Below are 24,897 nucleotides of genomic sequence, written 5' to 3'. Positions count from 1 at the left end.
CCAATGATGGATGATTGAGGCAACTAGAGGGAGTAATACTCTTGATTTGATTATCAGTAGTGATTCTTCATGCATTAAGAATCTGCAGGTAAATGAACCACTAGGTGGCAGTGATCACAGTGTGCTGAAGTGGGATTTACTCAAAGAGGTAACTACCATTAGGGGTAAAGGGAAGGGTTATTGCTTTCGTAAAGGCGACTACGATGGACTGAGACAGTATTTAAATTCTATACAGTGGGACCAACTGATGATGTTACCAACAGCAAATTCAAAATGGGAAGCACTCAAAGAACTTATCTTGGAAGCTACTAGGCTTTACATACCAACTAAGAAATATTGTTCAAGGTTTAGGCCTAAGTGGATGTCAGATGAACTAATGAGACATATGGCAGAAAAGAAAAATGCATGGGATACATACAAATTAACACGTGACACAGAAGCCTATGATAGATACAAGTTGATCTGTAACCAAGTTACAAAGGAGGTTAGGCAGGCAAAGGCAGATTACGAGAAATCTTTGGTAAGGGATGCAAAGAAAAACAGCAAAAAGTTCTTTACTTATGTAAACTCTAGAAGGAAGGGGATGAATCAGATTGGTCCACTAGATATCGATGGATCAACTGTTGATGATCTTGCTCAGGTAGCTAACAAACTAAATGAATATTTCGCATCGACATTCACACATGAGGAGTTATTCAGCGAGGGGAATGCCAGAGGTGTATTCAACTCTGGCAGTAAGCTAGAGAATCTTGTAATAACTGAGATGGAGGAGAAATTGCTGAAGATAAATACAAGAAAGGCACCTGGGGTGGATGGGATCTGTCCAGTTATATTAAAGGAGGTAAGCAAACCCTTAGCCATAATTATGAGAGATTCCTTGGACTCAGGGGAGGTACCCATGGACTGGAGATGTGCAGATGTGGCCCCAATTCCCAAAGGAGGATCAAAGGGCGACACAAGTAATTATAGACCTGTTAGTTTAACTTCTGTTCCCAGAAAATTAATGGAGGCACTGGTTAAAGAAGCACTGCAGGATCATGTAGACAAGACTTCAGTTATAGCTCAGACACAGCATGGTTTTTTTAAGGGGAAGTCTTGCCTGACCAATTTGATTTGAGACTATGATGCAGTCACAAAAGAACTGGATGCAGGGAATAACTTTGATATTATATACTTGGATCTTAGAAAGGATTTTGATACTGTTGCACATGGAAGACTGCTGCACAAATTGGAGCAGTGTGGCATTGGAGGCAAATTGCTGCTACGGATAAAGGGGTGGTGGAGGGGGAGAAGACAGAGAGTGGTAATCAATGGACACTGCTCATCGTGGACTAATGTTATTATTGGAGTCCCTTGGGGTTCAGTATTGGTTCCATTGTTGTTTTCTGTATTTATAAATGATACTGATGATGGTATATCAAGCTTAATGTCCAAGTTTGCAGATGATACGAAGGTTGGCAGGGTTGTCACGGACACTACTGACACTATGCTGCTGCAACAGGATCTGGAAAGGTTGAGCAGATGGGCTGAGAGGTGGCAAATGAAGTTTAACATTGAAAAATGTAAAGTACTACATATGAGAAACAGCAACCCCAGAGCAACGTATCAACTCTGTGGTACTACCCTGGCAGTGGTCGAGAATGAAAGGGACCTGGGGATGGTTTTGCAGGCAGATATGAAGTTCTCTGAGCAATGCAGATGGGCTGCAAGAGTAGCTCATGGTGTATTGTCAATGATATATAGGAATTTTTCTAGCAGGGATAAGGAGGTGATTATTCCCTTGTATAAGGCAATGGTCAGGCCACACCTAGAGTACTGTATACAGGCCTGGAGGCCTCATTTCAAGAAGGGTGTAGAGATGCTGGAACGAGTACAGAGAAGGACAACAAGATTAGTGAATGGAACAAAGGGGGTGCTCTTACGAAGAGAGGCTTAAATTTTGTGCAAATTACAGTGTCTGGAGACTAGGCACCAGCGAGGTGATCTGATAGAGGTGTATAAAGCCTTGAATGGTTTGAGCATGCTCAATGCTGATGGGATTCTTCCTCTTGCTCAGAATAATCACCTGAGAGGGCATAAATTCAAATTGAGGAAAGACAGATGTAGGATAGACGTGCAGAAATTTGCCTTTAGGCAGCGGGTGGTTGGTTGGTGGAACAGACTTCCATCCCTTGTCATGGAAATTGATAGCCTAAATAAGTTTAAGGCTCAGCTGGACAGGTATTTCGAACGAACAGAGTGGTGAAGTGGAATTGGTTATTTTCTATTTAGTTGTTTATTTTTTTTGGCTGATGCTGCATAAGCTTGCTTTCTTGCATCAAATGCCTCTACTAATGCTAATGCTAATTTCCTGAAATCTATGTATATGATATAATTTTTATTTTTCATCCAGTTCCTTTGTCACTGCATCATAGTATCCAATCAAATTCATTAGATAAGATTTCCCGTTACCAAACCCATACTCTGACTGAAGTATAATTGCATTGCTGTCTAGATGATCCTGCATTACTTCTTTAAACAGTGACTCTATTATTTTCTCTGTAACAGACGTTAAACTAACAGGTCTATAATTACTCATGTGACCCTTTGATCCCCCTTTGTGAATTATGGGTACAGTTGCACATCTCCATTCCACAAGGATCTTCCCTGAATCCAAAGGTTCTCTCATAATTATGGCTAAGGGTTTCTTACCTCCTTTGTAGCCTCCCTTAATGTGATTAGATAGATTCCATCCACCCCAAGTGCCTTTTTTTATGTTTAACTTCAGCAAGTTCTCTTCCACTTTCGTCTGTTTCTACAAAATCATTCAAATAATTAGTAAGAGTTTGATAAACTTCTGGGCATTCCTTCCCCTAAAGAATTCTTCATATGTGAATGTAGATGCAAAATATCTATTCAATCTGTCAGCAAACTGAGCAGAGTCATCAACATTTAACCCATAGATACCAAGTGGTCCAATGTGATTCAGTTGCTTTTGTAGTTAATATAAGTAAAGGCATCTTTGCTGCTTTTCTTGTCTTTCTTTGCCAGGGACTGCTTGTAATCTGCCTTAGGTTGCCTAACATCATTTGAGACGTGATTGCAGACTAGTTTTTATCTAATATAGGCTTTTTTATCAGCCGATAATTTATTTGCATCCCATGCATTTTTTTCAGTGAGTCTAATTAGTTTATCTCACATTTATTTAGGTCTAAAGGCTTGAATAGTAATATACACGTATAAGTTATAAATCCAGTTTAATGTAAGAATACAAATATATACTAACAGTAGCTTTTGAGACGCGTGTCTCTTCATCAACTGACATTTAAATACAAAATTACAACGGATAAGTGCAATGAGCTGAGTGAGGCACGTTAATCATGCGTCATTGTTGTTGCACGGACGTGCGCTGCTTTCTACTCCACTGATCAACTAGCATTAAAACTGTTGTCTCTAGGATGGGGTGTAGATGTATGCCTTTCTGGCGATTTAATGCCTTTGGATTGTTTACTATGTTGAGTGACTCTAGCCATAGGCGGTGGCGAAAGTGTCGTGAGTGGTTTACTATTTCAAAGTCGCGTTTGGGATCAAGATTGTGGTTGGTGGCCCAAAAATGTCCCGCGACCGCAGACTGGTCAGTTTCGGCAAGCCGGATTGCTCTGTCGTGTTCCATAAGGCGATCTTGGAGACGCCTTGATGTTTCTCCTATGTAGCAACTGTTACAGTCTCTACAGGTGATGCGATATACTACATTGCTGCGTAAGACAGGTGTGACAGGGGTCTTCACGCTGGAGACAAGTGAACGTAGGTTCCTGTAGGGTAATGCACACATTTGATGTTGTAATTTCTAAGGACCTTCGAGATCCGTCCTGACACACCTGGATAATAGGGAATGTAGGCGGACGATATACCGACTTGGTTCGGTGGTCTTGGGTTGGATGTGAGTTCTTCTGCCTGTAATAGGCATCTGCTTAGCACATGGGATGGATAACAACATTTGGTTAGGTCCGCCTTCACACGGAAGATCTCGTTACGCCTAATTGTATCAGAGCTGGAATGGCTCCAAGCCCTGGAGAATAGGGTGCGGGCAGTGCTATTGAGATGGCTTGGTGCGTGGCCGGATCTGTAGTTAGTGAATTCACCGCACCACATAGGTTTGCGGTATACTGAGGTCTTTAGATGTGGGCCTACGCGATGCACTAGGACGTCCAGGAACGGGAGCGTACCGTTCACCTCTGACTCTATGGTAAACTTGATGAAATTAGATAGGGAGTTGAGGTATTCCAGTAGTGCAGTTTCAGAGCCACGTGGTATTACGGTAAAAATATCGTCAACGTATCTACACCATGTTGTAATAGGTGTAGGTGGGTTCCGGTGTATCTGCTCCTCCAGATCTTCCATGGCAATTTTGGCTACTATGGAACTGACAGGGGCACCCATAGCAGTGCCATGTACCTGCTGGTAGACTGAATCCTCAAAAGTGAAGATGCTGCTTGATAAGCATAGATTGAGGGTGGTACAGATGTCATCAGTGGATAGTAATGTCCTGGATTGGAGGCTTAAATCGTTCTCGAGGAGCCTTCTGGCGCAGTGCACGGCCTGTTGGACGGGAATTGAAGTGAATAAAGAAATCACATCAAATGATGCCATGACAGTGTTGTCAGGGATTGAAAGGTCCTTAATGAGGTGGATGAATTCACTGCTATTTTTAACGGTGTGCGAGTTATTACCTATAAGAGGTGAGAGGAGGCGCGCGATATGCTTGGACAGTTCATACGTTGGGGCACTGCAGCACGACACTATTGGTCTGAGGGGAATACCCGGTTTGTGGATCTTTGGTAATCCATAGAATTGCGGTAGTTGGCAGCCAGTAGCACATAGAAGACGCTGAGTTGTAGTCGAGATCTTCTTATCTTTAAACCATAGTATTTCTTAGTTGGTATGAAAAGTCTAGTAGCATTCTATAATTATCTCCCTGAATTCTTCTCATTTAGAATTTGCTGATGGGTCTTTTCACCATGAGTCTTTTCCACTGTTTAGAAATTAAAACTGTTTGAGACCACTGTAGTCACCTTTACTAAAACAAAAATTGCTCTCTTTTCCTTTGATGGTAATTACATCCTTAAGTAAATCCCACATCCATACACTGTAATCACTGCCACTTAGTGGTTCTTTTATCTGCAGATTTCACTCCAAATGTTTGTCTAGTTCTGCCTTGAACTTACCGTATTTCTTCAATTCTAAGATGCCATCGATTGTAAGACGCACCTTAATTTCAGAAAAAAAGCTTTGATTCTAAGAAAAATAAATAAATAAAATAAAACACTAAAATAAATCTAACAAATATTTTTATTATAATAGAATTCAATTTACTAACAACAGTACTGATATTTATCAGTAGGTGTGTTATTCATCACTTCCTTCTGAATCTTCTGAGCCGTCGATATCTGCATCTGAATCAATATCAAAGTCTACTTCATATTCAAGGTCAGATTCTTCTCAGCCATCATTATCTTCATTATTGCATAATATATCATCTTCTTAGCCACTGAGAGCATTGGTGATGCAACATTTTTTAAATGAGTGCTTTATTATTCTTTCTGGGATCAGCTTCCAAGCTGTTGATATCCATTTTGCCAATTTTGATGCCGGCGCTTGCTTAATTTTTCCAGAAGGTGTCAGCGGAAGGTTGTCGGTCAACAGCCAGGATTCATATTCCTTTCTCAAGTAATCCTTAAATGGTTTGTTGACTGAAACGTTGAGTGGCTGCAGTTGGCTAGTCATGCCACCAGGAATCACAACTAAGTCACCACGTTTTTATTTTTGACACGTTTGGATTCAACGAAATGCATCAAGTACCATCATGCCAGTTGGGTTACGAAGACTTCCAGGACATCTATTCCACAGAGCATTTAGCCAGTCTTCCATAAGCTCTGCTGACATCCATCCATTTTTTTGTGCACACACAATAACGTCTTTGGGGAAAATTTCATTCTTCGGTATGGTTTTTCTATTTAAAATTAAATATGGTGGCAACTTTTGACCATCAGTGGTGATGCATAGCATCACAGTGATATGCTGCTTTTTGTAGACCATGCTTATAATCTTGATTTCTTTAGCACCTTTAGCATTGACTGTGTAATTTCGAGGTATATCGGAGAAGACTGGAATTTCATCAGCATTTCCAATTTGACTAAACTCATAGTTTCTTTTTTTCCTTAATTTTATCACCTGTCGCTGAAAGTTAATCAGCTTCTGTTGAAAGTCTGCAAGAATTTTTTGACAGATAGATGTTCTGCGCCTTAACGATAATCCACTATGATGCATGAGTCTGTAGCACCATCTGTGACTGCCTTTAAAAATTATTTTCTCTATTCCGAGGGACTTGGCAATTTCCCTGGCTTTCAATTGCATATCTTGTCGAGTGATGGGTAATCCTTTTGTGCGTGTCTCCGTTAAAAAACACAGCTTCATCCACTTGTGGAAATCTTCCTTTCTTAGGAACTGTAGAGCACTTGGTTGTTGCTTTGCACGAAAATATGGAATTGCGATCATTTCTCCAACGACGAACATTTACTTCACTAATGTCAGAATGTCGACCCACAGCTCTATTTCCATGTTCTTTTGCATACATAATAACTTTTTGTTTCAATGCATTTCATAGTGCAATCGTTTTGCAATAAGGGATCAAAATTAACAAAATACAGTAACTTCACTTCTTACGTACTTTTGAAGATACAAGCAAAACTTCCTAGTTTTCACTGAGTGAGCTCCACTATAATGAAATAACAGTGGCTTCACATTTAAAAAAAAAAGCATGTGAAAACACCCACACCACTTTATTCTCCAATGGAATTGGAGAATGCAATAATGGTCAAACTTGGAGGTGGGGTTTCCATGTAAAAACAAAACGTGGGGTGTTATGAAGCACAGGAAAATTTAAAAAAAAAACTACAATTGTAAGATGCCATCGATTCTAAGATGCACTCCATTTTTAGAGATGTTTATAGGAGAAAAAAGTGCATATTAGAATCGAAGAAATGCAGTATTTAAGTTGTTGACATCCACTACAACAAATGGAAGTTTGTTCCAACTATCAACAACCTGCTGACTAAAAGCGAATATCCATACATCTATTCTACAATTGCCTTTCCTCAATTTCTATTTATGCCTCCTCGGGTGTGTAATCTGAGCAAGAGGAAGAATCCTATTAGCATTGAGCTTGCTCAATCCATTCAGTGCCTTATACTCCTCGCAGGCGCCTAGTCCCCAGAAGCTGCAATTTGCAGAACTTAAGCCTTTCTTGGTAACAGAAATCCTTTGTTCCACTCACCAATCTCATTGCTCTTCTCTGTACTCATTCCAGCAGCTCTACATCTTGCCTAAAATGTGGCCTCCAGACCTGTATACAGTACTGAAGGTGTGTCCTGACCATAGCCTTATACAAGGGAACAGTCACCCTCTTATCCCTGCTAGCAAAATTGCTCTATATCATTGACAAGACACCATGAGCTACTCTTGCAGCCTTTCTGCGCTGCTTAGAAAATTTCATATCTGACTGCATAATTACCCCAGGTCCTTTTCATTCTCCACTACGCTGAGTGTATTGCCACCCAGTTGATACGTTACTCTGGATTTACTGCTACCCATATGCAGTACTTTGCATTTGTCAGTGTTAAACTTCAGTTGCCACCTCTCAACCCATCTGCTCAACTTTTCCAGATCCTGTTGCAGTAGCGTGCTATCATTACTGTCATTAACAACCTTGCCAAACTTTGTATCATCTGCAAACTTACACATTAACCCTGATATACCTTCATCAATATCATTGATAAATAAAGAAAACAACACTGGGCCCAACACTGAACCCTGGGGGACCCCACTAATAACGTTAGTCCATGAAGAGCAGTGTCCATTAATAACCAGTTTGTCTTCTCATACTCAACCATCCTTTTATCTATTGTAGAAACTTGCCCTTAATGCCATACTGTTCCAATTTGTACAGTACTCTTCTATGTGCAACAGTATCAAAAGCTTCCCTAAAATCCAAGTATATGATATCAAAATTACTTTTTGCATCCTTTGTGACCACATGATAGTATCCGTCATAGTATCCAAGATTGACACTTTAATCACAGTCAGGATGCACATGCTCTGAAGCAATCTTGTTGGTCAGTCAAGAACTTAAACAGCATCTGATAAAAACTGCAATAAATACACCCATTCGTATGTGTTTGTTATTTGGTTTTTAGGAGCATTAGCAACTAAGGCCATATTGCTCCTGGGATATGCGATGGTCATTCCCTGACCTTTCCGCATACTCCGTATTTGGTGGTCATGGGCTCGAATGCCGGTCTAATCAAGAAGTGTGTGCTACGCATTGCTGCTCCTGGCCACCTGGCTACGGAGGCGCCACTCATATATAGATATATATATATATGAATACGAATATTAAATGTAATAAAACCAAAGTTTCGGTTGATGGATAAAAATAAAAATAAATAAGCAAGGTATGACAGATGCACCAAAATGCACAAAGCAACAGTAAAGGATGCAAAAGTGTATATAAGTGTTTAAGAATAGATAAATCTGATAAAGTTTGCACAGATGGAGTTGGAAAGTACGCAAAGTGCAACTTTGCGTACTTTCCAACAAAATGCAAAGAAGGGTAAGAATAGTAGAAAAAAAGTATTGCAGTTTTGTAAAAGGTGAAAGAATATTAATATCTTAAAAGTAATGATGCATTAAGGCAATTATGGGCTGAATTGCAAAGTCAATTAGAGGTGTGGGAACTGTAAAGTAAAATGATTAAACAAATAAAATAAAAAAAATATAAAATTTAATGAAATATAGAAGGTGTTAAAGCTGTCATCAGATATGGGTGGGCAAATTTAGTAATAGGCCAAAAACAGGGATAGCAAAAGTGCAAAATCTTATGTCAGCTGAAGTAAATGTTGATACATGGTCAGGAATTTCATCAGTGGACTACACCTGATCATGTATCAGGAACTGTGTTTTTATACTTATCCATAGCAGTGGAAGAGAGATGAAATGAAGCCAAAAAGAATAAAATTAGCACATTCTCTTACTGTATGGATAAGGTAGTCCCAATGCAGGGTCAATGATACAAAATAAGGATAAAGCTAAAATAACATAAAATAAAGCATTTTCAGAGTGGGAAAAAGGTTTTGAATTATATGTAGATTTTTAAATAAATTTGGAAAAAATATAGTCGTGTAGGAAATTAGTAGATATTAGAAGAATTAAAATTATGTAGAACAAGCATAACGTACGGGGTGAGGTATTAAATTGAGGATGATATTTATATATATATATCACTTATATATATATTACCTTTACTACTATATTCCCCTTCTTCCAATTACTTTTTGGTGTTCTTAAACACTATATTTTATGTCTCGTGTGCAATTAGGCTGGCCAAAAGCAATATTTGAGATAATATTTTTCTGTTATCACTCCTTTGTTTTCTTCTCCGATAATGTTTAGAGTCTTTTCAACGCTTCTTTGTAAGTTATTGATTTTTCCCCTCTGCTGGTCCATTTGCCTCATTTGTTTAATTACCAACATCCCCGTCACACGGGTAAGGCTTATTTTGATCTATTTACGCCTCCTTCCTTCCACCCATTAATGGGGTTACTTTAACCATTATAAATTTACCAGGAACTTTCAGCTAACCTCTTTGGTCTCCGATACAGCCTTTTGCATTCGCTTCTCTCGGCCCATTTCACTGTCTCCTGCCAAGCTCAACAGTAAGTTGTTATAGTCTGACTATATCCTTTTGTCTTTAAATTACACTTTCTTTGTTTGCTATTCATTCAATTTTTTTTTAATTGGTATGAATTTAAGCATAATTTTGCAATTTACTTTTATTTATTATTATATTTGTTTAGTTTTTTGTTCCTTTTCTTTTTGGGCTCCGTCTAGTTGGCTATGATGTATACATCTGCTCTCTTTTTCTATCTGCTACATATATATCATAACAGAAATAGAGGCCTTTCTTCGTGCTGTATTTCCTTTGGTTTTTGCTGCCGGCCTGTGATGATTTAGTCAAAATCTTAAATCAAAATGTAAATCGGAATGTCTTTTAAAGGGAGACTGGAACTTGTGAGTTGGTCACTTGCACACTAGCAAGTCTTTTGTGCATTTATTGGAGGACTGTTTTCTACAGCAATATGTTCGAGGGGCAACTAGAGGGAGTAATACCCTTGATCTGATTATCAGCAGTGATTATTCATGCATTAAGAATTTGCAGATAAAGGAACCACTAGGTGACAGCGATCACAGTGTACTGATGTGGGATTTACTTAAAGATGTAACTAACATCAAGAGTAAAGGGAAGAGATTTTGTTTTCGTAAAGGTGACTGCAGTGGTCTCAGACAGTTTTTAAATTCTATACAGTGGGGTCAACTGATGATGATACCAAAGATGAATTCTAAATGGGAAGCCTTCAGGGATTTAATCTTGGAGGCTATTAGGCTTTTCATACCAACTAAGAAATACTGTTCAAGGTTCAGGTCTAAATGGATGACAGATGAATTATGGCAGAGAAGAAAAATGCATTGGATGCATTTAAATTATCAGATGACACAGCTTGATTAGACCGGAGTTCGAGCCCGTCGCTACCAAATACGAAAGATGCGGAAAGGTCAGAGAATGACCACCGCATATCCCGGAGCAATATGGCCCTAGTTGCTAATGCTTCTAATAAAAAAAAAAAAAAAAAAAAAAAAGATGACACAGAAACCTACAGCAGATATAAGCTAGTCTGTAATCAAGTCACAAAGGAGGTTAGGCAGGCAAGGGCAGATCCTTGAGAAGACAAAATATGCTGGCACAAGAGCCATTCAGAACTGATCAACTGAGATTCCATTACTTCAACAGAACTGCAAAATTGCTAAATGAATCCAACATTGATATCCTAAATGAAAACATTAATATCAAAAAAGAGCTACAAATGTTTTACAATCAAACTACTAGAGAATGAAAATAAATGACTAATTTAATAATAATAACAATAATAATACTATAATGATAGGTATACTTAGCTTTAACAAAAAAAAAAAAAAAATTTTTTTTTTTTTTTTCAATGAACAAAGATAAGAAATAACAATTAGGAAAAAAAATATATATATAGGGATAACAATAAGAATAATAACACAAATCAATTAATGCAACTACTTAATGTGAACTTTCAAGAAAAGAAAACAACAAAATGCTTAGAAATACAAATTTCTCTGTTACCACAGCTTTGCTGAAATGCAAATCGCTTGTAACTTATGATATGCATTTTATATGTTGTAAATTGACCTTGTATATTTGAAATTGTATATTGAGACCTGAAATTATGTACAGATTGTAAATAGAATTATTACTGTATTGCTACTGTTATATTCCTCCTCTTTAATAATAAATAAATAAAAAAAAAAAAATCCTTGAAATCTTTGGCAAAGGATGGAAAGAAAAACAGCAAAGAGTTCTTTACTTATGTAAACTCTAGCAGGAAGAGGATGAATCAGATTGATTCACTTAACATAGATGGTTCGACTATTGATGATCTTGCTCAAGTAGCTGATAAACTTAATGAGTATTTTGCATCTACATTGACACATGAGGAGTTATTCAAGGAGGAGAGAGCCAGATGTTTAGCAAATTCTAACAGGGAGCTAAGTGATTTTGTAATAACTGAGAGCAAAGTGGAGGAGAAATTGTTGTAGTTAAACATAAAAAAGGCACCTAGGGCAGATGGAATTTATCCAGTTATATTGAAGGAGGTAGCAATGGAAGTAAGCAAGCAAACCCTTAGCCATAATCATGAGAGCATCCTCAGAGTCAGGGGAGATTCCCATGGACTGGCAATGTGCAAATGTATCCCCAGTTCACAAAGGAGATGCAAAGGGTGACACAAATAATTATAGACCTGTTAGTTTAACTTCTGTTCTGGGAAAATAATGGAGTCACTGGTTAAAGAGGTGATACAGGATCACCTAGACAAGACTGCAGTAATAGTTCAGACACAGCATGGGTGTGTTAAGGGGAAGTCTTGTTTGACCAGTTTGATTGGATACTACAATGTAGTCACAAAGGAACTGGGTGCAAAAAATAATTTTGATATCACATACTTGGATTTCAGGAAAACTTTTGATGCTGTTACATATGGAAGACTGCTGTACAAGTTGGGGCAGTATGGCATTAAGGACAAATTGCTGCAATGGATAAAGGGATGGTTGGGTGGGAGACAGCAGAAAGTGGTAATAAATGGATTCTGCTGTACATAGACTAATTTTATTAATGGAGTCCCCTATAGGTCATTGTTTTGTGTATTTAACAATGATATCAATGAAGATATATCAGGGTTAATATCCAAGTTTGCAGATGATAAAAAGGTTGGCAGGGTTGTTAATGACAGTAAAGGCAGTATGCTACTGCAACAGGATCTAGAAAAGTTAGGCAGTTGGCTGAGAAGTGGCAATTGAAGTTTAACATTGACAAATGCGAAGTTCTCCATGTGGGTAGCAGTGACCCAAGAGAAACTTGCCAACTGTGTGGTACTACACTCAGGGAAGTGGAGATTGAAAAAAGACCTGGGGGTAATTGTGCAGTCAGATACGAAGTTCTCTGAGCAGTGCAGGTAGGCTGCCAGAGCAGGTCATGGAATTTTGTCAATGATATATAGGAATTTTGCTTGCAAAGACAAGTTGGTGATTATCCCTTTGTATAAGGCAATGGTATTCAGTATTCAGGCCACACCTTTAATACTGTATAAGGCCTCCAGACCTGTAGCTCTGGAGGCCTTATTTTAGGAAGGATGTAGAGTTGATAGAATAAGTATAGAGAAGGGCAACAAGATTGGTGTGTGGAAGAAAGGGGTGCGCTGATGAAGAAAGGCTTACGTTCTGCAAGTTGTAGCATCTGGAGACTAGGCAACTGCAAGGTGATCTGATCGAGGTGTATAAGGCCTTGAATGCTTTGAGCATGCTCAATTCTGACGGGATACTTCCGCTTGCTCAGATTAAGAACCTGAGGGGCATAGATTCAAATTGAGGAAAGACAGTTGTAGAATAGATGTGCGGAAGTTTGCCTTTAGCCAGCGAATAATTGATTGCTGGAGGAGACTTTCTTCTGCCGTTGTGGAAGTTGATAGCTTAAATAAATTTAAGGCTGAACTAGACAAACATTTGGAGTGGCCGGATGGGTGAAAGGGGAAGGGTGTTTTTTTTTTTTTTTGGCTGATGCTGTATAAGTTTACTTTCTAGCATCATATGCCTCAACTAATGCTATGCTAATTTATAGCATTAAGTACCATTTATATATTTTCATTTAAGTTTATGTAATCTACTTTTATTTTGCAGGAATTTTTAAATTTTTCCCATTGTAATTACATCTGACAGGTCAACACCCCTGCTCATACACTTATCTAATTTATTTTCTATATATGCAGGATGTCTTAAAAATATATGGCATAACTTCAGGAATGAATTCCTCATATGCAGACTAAAAATATTTTATATCAACATAGTTTCGGAAATGCTTGGTTCCCGAGTTATTAACCAGAATGTCTTATCTCCCGCAGGTGATTTCCTTCATCACAAGGTACTTACAGAATCTGGTGGTTTTCCATTCTGACCATGCACTCAAATCAGGAGCAAGCGGATATGCACTTTATGTTCGGTTTGGCGGATGGCAATGCTGTGGAGGCTCGTCGTTTGTACCACAAAATGTTCCCAGAACAAAGATGTCCAGACAGGAAAATGTTTGAAGGTATCCATCACCGCCTTTGTGAACATGGAACCTTTACACCTCGTGCTGCCGACAGAGGATGACCAAGATCTTCTACTCCTGAGTAGAGGAGGAGATTTTGGATGTTGTGTATGCCACTCCTGGAATCAGCACATGCAGAATAGCAATGCAACTGACTGTTCAATGTTTGACTATTTGGAGAGTGTTGCAAGAACACCAACTATATCCTTGTCACCAGCAGATTACCCTGCACGAGTGATGTTCTGCCAGTGGTTCTTGCAGCAGTGTGGTACAACTCCTCACTTTCTTGCCTTAGTGATATTCACAGATGAAGCACAGTTCAGACGAGACGGAATCCAAAACTTTCACAATCAACATGTATGGGCTGAGGAAAACCCACATGCAATTCTTCCATCACATCACCAACAGTGGTTCGGCCTCAACAGGGCACCTCCGTAGCCAGGTGGGAAGGAGCAGCAGTGCGTAGCATACGCTTTTTGATTAGACTGGGGTTCGAGCCAGTCACCACCAAATACGGAGGATGCGGAAAGGGCAGGGAATGACCACGGCATATTCCCGGAGCAATATGGCCTTAGTTGCTAATGCTCCTAAAAACCAAACAACAACAGCCTCAACATCTGGGTAGGTGTTTTTGGTGATAAGTTATTTGGGTCCCATGTACTTCCAAACAAACTCACAGGGCAGGCGTACAGAAACTTTCTGGAAAACAACATGCCTGATTTCTTGGACGACACGCCACTGATCATTCATCAACAAGCACACTTCATGCACGATGGCACTCCCGCACATTTCAGCCACCTAGCCCGCAATTACCTGAATCGAAGGTTTCCTGGTCGGTGGATAGGTAGAGGTGGACCAACTGCCTGGCTTCCACCCTCACTGATCGAAACTCACTAGATTTCTTCTTGTGCGGCCATTTAAAGTAATTTGTGTATTCGACTCCAGTAGCTGATGTGGAAACTCTCCGCAATCAAATTGTGGCAGTTTGTGAGACAATACAATACATGCCAAGAATTTGGCATCGTCTTCGCAAGTCCATGAGACGTCGATGTGAGGTCTGTATTCAGGCAGAAGGTGGACATTTTGAACAATTACTATAAGGTGATGGGAACAGCTAAGTGTCATAGGCAGACCTTCAAAACTCGGAAACCAAGCATTTCCGGAACTACGTTGATATAAAATATTTTTATTGTCTACATATGAGGAACTCATTCCTGAAGTTATGCCGTGTATTTTTGAGACACCCTATATATAAATAAAAATAAAAAAATAAAATAATATATATATATATATATAATATTGTAAGTAGAACACGTAAGTTAGATTTAATTGATTTTAGTGTAATGAAAATACGGTATACACTGGGAGCGAAGGAAAATTTAGATATGAAATTTGCATTAATAAGTTTATAAAGGATGTGCCGATGAAAGTGGTTATAATACGTGGTGCAGTATTATAACCACTTATCGCAGCATGTGGCAACTACATGTGCACCACAGCATACAGATCATGTCAGAAACAGAAGCAAGAACATTGCTGTCCTTTTCATAATTTCGGTGGATGACCTCTGATGATGACACTGAAATTGTGAAAGACACCGCAATGTTATTTCATTTTGGTCGTTTTTTTCACTTCTTATTTTAATCTCCATTCCATTTCTTCCTCTTTTTCATTCCATATATCGCTCCCAGTGTATACCGTATTTTCATTAGACTAAAACCAATTAAATCTAACTTACGCATTCTACTTACAATATTATATATATACACATTATGGCTGTAGGGTACGTTTTGCTAATGCAGTGTCCCTGATCCATAAGCAATATTACTATTATTATGGCGTCTCCGTAGCCAGGTGGGAAGGAGCAGTAGTGTGTATCACACGCTTCTTGATTAGACCGGGGTTCGAGCCCGTCACCACCAAATATGGAGGATGCGGAAAGGTCAGGGAATGACCACTGCATATTCACAGAGCAATATGGCCTTAGTTGCTAATGCTCCTAAAAAAAAACAAATAACAATAACAATAACTATTATTATTATTATTATTATCTTTTTCGTACAGGCACTTCCCCCATATATTAATTAGTTAGTACCATTATTCGTTACTATATATATATATAATTTTTTGAGTTAAGTTGTAATGTATAATATGAATAGTTAAGTTGTAATGCATAATATGGCTAGTAAAATAGCTACTCAAGAAAAACCAAACACCTATACGGGTGCTAAACGTAGCCTGGAAAAAATACATATATGCCAAAAATAACATAAAATAAGCAATACAAATGTACAATTAAAAAGTTAATTATAGGCGATCAGATATATTGAAAGGGACTTTTTCAAGGGCTAACCCTTTCAATGCATCAACCATAATTAACGAGCTATCCGTTTCTGTAGTCATCGTCCAGCATAACTTGTCCGAATGATAGTTAAAAATTAATAAGATAGAGGGCCATAAATATAAAAGGCATATTTGTTGATACATTCCAATTTAGCAGTAAGCTAGCTAGATGACTGTTAGCCCGACGGATAGCCAAAATTTTAATTAGAGAAGGAGATATATCCATTTTTAGGCCTATGTGTATAGTTTAAAATATATGCAGTCTAAGTGCTTACCAAGTAAAGTAGAAGCTTGTGCTAACTAAGGCGAACGGAAAAAGTAAAAGTATAAGTATAGTACCTCAATCCCCCTCGAATACTCTAATAGTTCATGAGGTATGAAAAATAGCGATAAAAAAAAGAAAGCAAAAAGAATAGAAAAGCTAAATCATAAACTAACTTAGGATACAACCGGGAGCGTAAATTCCCGACCCTTATAGTAAGGGATCCTGGTTATGGCAAGCGATGTAAGGACAATAGAATACGTTAACATTACGTAGAAAATATAAATGCTTACCACGGTATACCCAAAGTACAAAAAGCCCGCGTGAATCAGCACATGTAGATTATATACACGCCTACCGACTGAAGCCCCCCCAGGAAAATTAGTTAAAATAGTTAAACTATATATTTAGTATTAAAATATGTGCAGCGCCCTCTGCAGTTTTTACATGCTGCATAATGTTATACATAGAAAATGCCTAGATATCTCTCGAAGTAATTGTAGATGTTAACAGAATATGTTCCTACCCACAGAGCAAATATAGGTACAACGTTTCTAATGCGTGTATGCTATATAAAACTTACTCCATGTGCAGAGCCTACTATTTACATACATACATGTCCAACAAAGGCTACGTAAGCCAAAGCAACGTAATTACTACGAAAAAATAACCCACCAAGGCTATGCTGTATCAGTGCCGGTTTAATACTTTATCCATGATATATTGTGTGTTAAGGTTATATCGCCATTTGTTATTGGCTATCAATATGGCTTTATAAAGATATCGTGCATTTATGTAGTGCGGGAAGCAATTTTTTAATAATTTAGATCTGAAATCTATAAGTGTATCTATATATTTCTATATATATTTCTATATTTCTATTAAATATAGAAATATATTTCTATATATATTTCTAATATTACAGATTAGAAATAATATTATAAAATAGATATAAATTAACAATTCTATTTTCTTTTTACATACTTGGATATATATATATATATATATAGATATATTTTTATTTTTTAGAATATTTACTTATTATTTTCTTATGTAGTGGCTCCATCACTTGATAAAACTCTCCTGCATGACATGAAGGTAAAAGTAGGCCGACCCATCAACTACACCATTCCTATTAAGGGAGAACCTACACCTGCTGTTACTTGGACCATTAAAGATAAGTCTGTAGCTGGAAATGCTCGAGTTGAAGTGACCTCACTACTCAGTCAAACTATTCTTGAAATTTCTTCTTCATTGCGTTCTGACTCTGGCAGGTATACTCTCACTCTTGAGAATAGTTCAGGAAAAACTTCAGCATCAGCAATTGTTACTGTAATGGGTAAGTAACTTATATTCTGAAATTTGCTTGTTTGCTTACACAGGATCTGGTTTTGGTTATGTATTGCAAAAACTGTTATTTATTTATTTATTTTTTTTTCAAAATTAAGTGAAGGAGCACATAAATTGAAATATCTGTTTGAGTATGGAATGGTCACTATTAAGTAATCCACGTAACAGTGAAAAACCTTCCATATTGTCTTAAATCCGAATGAATTCGACCACTCTGTGTGCAGTGTCACATTATATGAAACTTTCATAAGGCAGATTGGAATGAATACTAAAAGTACCCTGAGTGATCACTGAATTATGACCACCTACCTAATACTTTGTTGTAGGTCCTCCTTTTGCCCTCAGTACAGCAACTATCCAGCATGGCATTGATTCAACAAGATGTCGGAAACGTTCGGGATGTATAGCCAACCAAGCTGTGTGTAATGTGGCTAGCAATGCATGTATGGAGGTGATTGGTGTATCCAGACACCTGATATCCCTTTCCATAGTGTCCCACAAGTGCTTTATGGGATTGATATTGGGGAAGTTCGGAGGCCAATCGACATGCTGGAAGTCAGAACTGTGTTCCTCAAACCATTCCAGCACATCAAGTGCCCGATGGCTTGGCGCATTGTCATCTTGGAAGACACCATTGCCATTCAGAAAAAGTGTAACATAGCATGGAGTACACTGTCAGCAAGCAGTTGACAATAGAGGAGACCAGTAATACGTTGTTCTGCATGCACCAGGGATCCGAGTTCCTGTCAGTGAAACATGCCCCACACCATACAACCGCCTCCACTGGCCTGCACTTTTGATATCATGCGTGTTGGATGGAAGCCTCATGTTGTTGAAGCCAAATCCGTACATGACCATCCATGGTGTGGAGTAAATAACATGACTCATCCAACCAGCACATCTTCCAGTTTTCTAACATCCAACTTGCATACTCTTTGCACCAGGCGAGTCTCTTACTCCAGTAACCTTGTTAGGAGCGGATGCCATAGTGTTTGCCTGCTGGTATAGTCTATATGTGTGAGCGTGTGATGCATGGTCATGCCAGATATTGTTCCGGGCCCATGTTGTATTGGGTAGTCAACTCTTCAACAGTGCTGCGCCTGTATGAGTTGTCAGACTCGGCACTCACCTCTAACATAAACCTTTCGCTGACCTTTGCAGTTTGCCGTCAGGTCATTGTTTAACCACTTTGATGCCAGTCCTGGTACACTTTAACAACGGCAGCTCTTGAACATCCTACCAGTTCAGCCATTTGGGAAATTGAGGCACTAGCTCGTCGAGCTCCCACAATCTGTCCTTTAAATTAATTAATTTAATTTAAATTAATTGTCAAAGTCCGATAAATTCTTCCTTTTACCCATCACGCTCGGAATTTTCCTGCCTACTGAACCACTGACACCTTATCTATGCTGCGTAGGTCAACTGACTGTGCGCACTCTTACCTCACGTGGTCAATGGGTCGCATTCAGTTTTCATAGGGGTGGTCATAATTCAGTGATCACTCAGTGTATATCAACCTTGATGATCAGTTGGTTTGATGTTACTACATCGAAGATTCATTGAGCATATCACCCAACCATATATTAGCAACTGCAGCATATTGATAACAAAATCGTGAATAAATAGATTATGGCTCTGCAACCACTGCTGAAATAGATTGCTTATTAATTTTGGATTGATGCAAATTCATTCTAAAGTGCATTTCCATTTTGGTGTGCCCAGTATTTGACATATGGTTTGTCCATTAATTTAACATTTTTTGAAGGTAAGGATATATGCAAGGTATATATCCTTATATACCTTGCCATGGGGGATGTCTTTGTGTGTGCGTGATGTAAGGAAATCAGGCAACAACTCAGTGTTGTTATGGGCTTAGAGTAGCCTTGTGCAGGCAAAGTTTTTACTGCTCCTGGAAATAGAGAAGTTTTTTCTGTTTATTAGCTTAAATTGGCATATTAACTTATTTTCTAGAGTAGCTTTATATTCCTAGCTACGATACTTAGTTTAAAGTTTAACTTAGATAGAGATTTTGTAGGTTATTACTTAGTATCGGTAAGGGTATCCAGTCCATGTGTTACAAGTTTTGCAGCTCTGCTGAACGAGAAGTTTATTAGCCATATTTAGCCGCTTTATTGACCAATTGTTATATTAAATTATTTTCTATAAGTAGCCTATAGACCTAGTGAAGATCCTTGGTTTCTTCCTCTTGGAAGGGATTCTTCCTCTTGCCCAGAATAATCACCTGAGAGGGCATAAATTCAAATTGAGGAAAGACAGATGTAGGATAGATGTGTGGAAATTTGCCTTTAGCCAGTGGATAGTTGGTTGGTGGAACAGACTTCCATCCCTTGTTGTGGAAGTTGATAGCCTAAATAAATTTAAGGCTCAGCTGGACGGTTTTTCGAATGAACGGAGGGGTGAAGTGGATGTTTTTTTGGCTGATGCTGCATAAGCTTGCTTTCTTGCATCATATGCCTTTACTAATGCTAATTGAGACAGTGAGATTTTGGAAGTTAATTAATATTTAAGTGTCCATAGATTTACCGTTCGTAACTTGCCGCCATTGTTATATGATACATTATATCCCGAACTAGATAGTGTTAGCTTAGTATAGTATAGAATATTATATAATATTGTGAATTGATCAGTAAAATCTATTAATCTTGTTAAACTTCATTGTCAATTAAATTGTACTTTTTAACTAAATACATATAACGACTTAGATTTTACAAACATAACATAATTAATTAATACATAACTTGATATGGAAGTTATATAAACAGAACTCGTAGATAATACTCAATACTGAAAAATATATATAGATATATAGTGTTATAACTGTGTTGGAATACAAGTTTAGAGTTATAATTTTGTACTGAAATTGAAATTTTATTGAAATTAAATCGAAATCATGACTCAGACCAGAACAGAAAAGCAAAAGGCTCAAGCTAGTGATAGTGATATGGCTCAGGGGAGAACTGAGGGGGCCAGTTGCCCTCTGAATCACAGACTTTTAAAATGTGCTGCTTGCTTGATGTTTGTGGAGCAATCGGGTATGGGACATAATATTGCCATGGGGGATGCCTTTATGTGTGCACGATGTAAGGAGTGTTAGGAAATCAGATGACAAATCAGTGTTGTTATGGGCTATATGAGAGCTTCAAGGAGAGGGTGCATGCCCTCGAAGGATCTAAATTGAGGGGCCCATCAAGCTCTCAGCTGCCCACATCAACGACAGATTGCCAGGGGGGATGCCTTTGTGTGTGCACGATGTAAGGAGTGTTAGGAAATCAGATGACAAATCAGCGTTGTTATGGGCTATATGAGAGCTTCAAGGACAGGGTGGATGCCCTCGAAGGATCTACATTGAGGGGCCCATCAAGCTCTCAGCTGCCCACATCAACACCAGAGATTGCACTTGATCATCACGCAACACAGCGGCAACCTCCAAGGCAGAATGTGCTGGTCCCACAGGAACTAGTAGTTGTTGGTGACTCTATTGCCAGGGAAATGGGGAACATGGTATGTAAAAAAGATAGGTGGAACAGGACCAGGATATGTTTGCCAGGGGCAAAGGTTGATGACGTTGTAGAGCAGATTTCATCTTTTAAGGGCACCAAAGGTGATATTGTTGTACATGTTGGCACTAATGATATTAAGAGTAGGAGACCAGCGGAATTACTTAAAAAGTACAGGTCACTGTTGAAAAAAAAAGCTGTGAATTAGGGTTGAATTTGAAAGTGCCTGCAATTCTGCGATGATACGATAGGAGGGAGTATATGATGAGAGCCTTGTCGATCAATTCCTCCCTGGAAAGATTGTGCAATGCTCAAGGGGTAGAATTTTTTTCAGCCTGGTTTGTACTTGTTAACAGGAGAGACTGCTTCTACAGAGATGGGATACACTTAAATAGAAAGGGTGCAAGAATATTTGCTGATGCTATCGAGGCAGTGTTAGGTGGGTTGGAAAACTTCTAGCTTGGGGAAGATACTAGAACTAATAGATTAACAGTAGCCACTGGCAGAGGTGAAAGTGATTCTTGCACTGCTTCTATTGGATTGAGCAGCAGCGTGGAAAAGAAGATGCAGGGTATTTCGGAGACTGCTGGGAGTCATTGCAGTACAAGTAAACACAGGGGTTGTGTTAGTGTAGCTAAGAATAGGAACAGGTGCATGTATACTTGCATGTACACCAATGCTAGGAGTTAGGTAAATAAATTTGATGAATTTGAGGTATTGCTCAAAACACCAAAAGCAGATATTGTGGGGATTTCAGAGATGTGGTGTCACACAGATATAAGGAATGCAGAACTGGAATTTGGGGAGTACAATGTCTACAGAAGGGATAGACAGGATAGGAAGGGAGGAGGGGTTATGCTATTAGTTAAGAAACACACAAAATCCGAGGAAATGAAGCCAGTCAAAATCGATTGACAGTGCAGTTTTGAGTCAGTTTGGTGTGACATGAGCATTGGAAGATCAAAATTGAGAGTAGGAGTGTGCTATAGGCCTAATGAATCTGATGAGTATAATAAGAAATTTTACAGGGAAATAGAGTGGGCCAGTAAATCAGAGAGTCTTATAATGGGGGATTTTAATTTCCCAGATATTGACTGGAATTTATGGGTTGGTCACTCACACACTAGCAGGGCTTTTGTGGATTTATTGGATAATTGTTTTCTACATCAGCATGTTCGGGAAGCAACTAGAGGGAGTAATACTCATGATCTGATTTATCAGTAGTGATTATTAATGCATTAAGAATCTGCAGATAAAGGGATCACTAGGTGGTAGTGATCACAGTGTGCTGAAGTGGGATTTACTCAAAGAGGAAACTACCATCAGGGGTAAAGGGAAGAGTTATTGCTTTCGTAAAGGTGACTACAATGGTCTGAGACAGTATTTAAATTCTATACAGTGGGACCAACTGATGATGTTACCAACAGCAAATTCAAAATGTTGAATTTTCAAAGCATTCAAAGAATTTATCTTGGAAGCTACTAGGCTTTACATACCAAGTAAGAAATATTGTTCAAGGTTTAGGCAAAAATGGATGTCAGATAAACTAATTAGGCATGTGACAGAGAAGAAAAATGCATGGGATACATATAAATTAACATGTGACACAGAAGCCTATGATAGATATAAGCTGGTCTGATTGAAGTCACAAAGGAGGTTAGGCAGGCGAAGGCAGTTTACGAGAAATCTTTGGCAAAGGATGCAAAGAAAAACAGCAAAGAGTTCTTTACCTATGTAAAATCTAGAAGGAAAGGGATGAATCAGATTGGTCCACTGGATATTGATGGTTCAACTGTTGATGATCCTGCTCAGGTGGCTAACAAACTAAACGAGTATTTTGCATCTACATTCACACATGAGGAGTTATTGAGAAAAGGGAATGCCAGAGGTGAAGTAAACTGTGGAAGTGAGCTAGATGACTTTGTAATAACTGAGAGGAAAGTGGAGGAGAAATTGTTGAGGATAAACATAAAAAAGGCACCCAGGGTGGATGGGATATATCCAGTTATATTAAAGGAGGCAGCAAAGGAAGTAAGCAAACCCTTATCCATAATTATGAGAGCTTCCTTGGACTTAGGGGAGGTACCCACAGACTGGAGATGTGCAAATGTGACCCCAATTCACAAAGGGGGATCAAAGGCCGACACAAGTAATTATAGACCTGTGAGTTTAACTTCTGTTCCAGGAAAATTAATGGAGGCACTGGTTAAAGAAGCACTGCAGGATCATCTAGACGAGACTTCAGTTACAGCTCAGACACAGCATGGTTTTGTTAAGGGGAAGTCTTGCCTGACCAATTTGATTGGATACTATGATGCAGTCACAAAAGAACTGGATGCAGGGAATAACTTTGATATTATACACTTGGATCTTAGAAAGGCTTTTGATACTATTGCACATGGAAGACTGCTGCACAAATTGGAGCAGTGTGGCATTGGAGGAAAATTGCTGCTATGGATAAAGGGGTGGTTGAGGGGGAGAAGACAGAGAGTAGTATTCAATGGACACTGCTCATTGTGGACTAATGTTATTAGTGGAGTCCCTCATGGTTCAATGTTGGGTCCATTATTGTTTTCTGTATTTATAAATGATATTGATGATGGTATATCAAGCTTAATGTCCAAGTTTGCAGACGATACAAAGGTTGGCATTGTAGTTAAGGACACTACTGACACTATTCTGCTGCAACAGGATCTGTAAATGTTGAGCAGATGGGCTGAGAGGTGGCAAATTAAGTTTAACATTGACAAATGTAAAGTACTACATATGGGAAACAGCAATCGCAGAGCAACGTATCAACTCTGTGGTACTACACTGACAGTGGCAGAGAATGAAAAGTACCTGGTGGTAATTGTGCAGGCAGATATGAAGTTCTCTGACAGTGCAAGAGTAGCTCATGGTGTCTTGTCAATGATATACAGGAATTTTTCTATCAGTGATAATGAGGTGATTATTCCCTTGTATAAGGCAATGGTCAGGCCACACCTTGAGTACTGTATACAGGTCTGGAGGCCTCATTTCAGAAAGGATGTAGAGCTGCTGGAACGAGTACAGAGAAGGGCAACAAGATTGGTGAATGGAACAAAGGGGTGCTCTTACGAAGAAAGGCTTAAGTTTTGTAAATTACCATGTCTGGAGACTACCCACTGGTGAGGTGATCTGATAGAGGTGTGTAAAGCCTTGAATGGTTTGAGCATGCTCAATGCTGATGGGAGTCTTCCTCTTGCCCAGAATAATCACCTGAGAGTGTATAAATTCAAATTGAGGAAAGACAGATGTAGGATATACGTGCGGAAATTTGCCTTTAGCCAGCGGGTAGTTGGTTGGTGGAACAGACTTCCATCCCTTGTTGTGGAAGTTGATAGCCTAAATAAATTTAAGGCTCAGTTGGACAGGTATTTCGAATGAATGGAGGGGTGAAGTGGGTTTTTTTTTTTTTTTTTTTTTTTTTTTTGGCTGATGCTGCATAAGCTTGCTTTCTTGCATCATATGCCTCTGCTAATGCTAATATTTTTATAAATCTACCTGTTATAATTTTCTATTTTGAAAATATATTTGTTAGGAATATTTCTGTTTATCATTTATTATTTTTAAATTTGCATCTTTTGTAATAATTAATAATACTGTCTTTATTAATATAATAAATTGATATACCTATATATTAT

General features: G+C 38.6%; 1 protein-coding gene across 1 annotated transcript in view; it reads left to right on the top strand.

Moving 5' to 3' along the window:
• LOC150087120 (twitchin-like) overlaps nt 1–24,897 on the top strand; it is a 3,511,780-nt gene that overhangs the window by 2,081,388 nt on the left and 1,405,495 nt on the right. Inside the window, 1 exon segment of the mRNA XM_090372971.1 lies at nt 17,422–17,703. Within this exon segment, the coding sequence (XP_090229097.1) occupies nt 17,422–17,703 (282 nt within the window).

This window comes from Mastigoproctus giganteus, chromosome 4 (assembly GCF_048544385.1).
Source record: "Mastigoproctus giganteus isolate SK-2022 chromosome 4, ASM4854438v1, whole genome shotgun sequence".
NCBI lineage: Eukaryota > Metazoa > Arthropoda > Arachnida > Uropygi > Thelyphonidae > Mastigoproctus > Mastigoproctus giganteus.
Note: the sequence above shows the minus strand (reverse complement) of the source record. Positions and strands in the feature narration are given on the sequence as shown.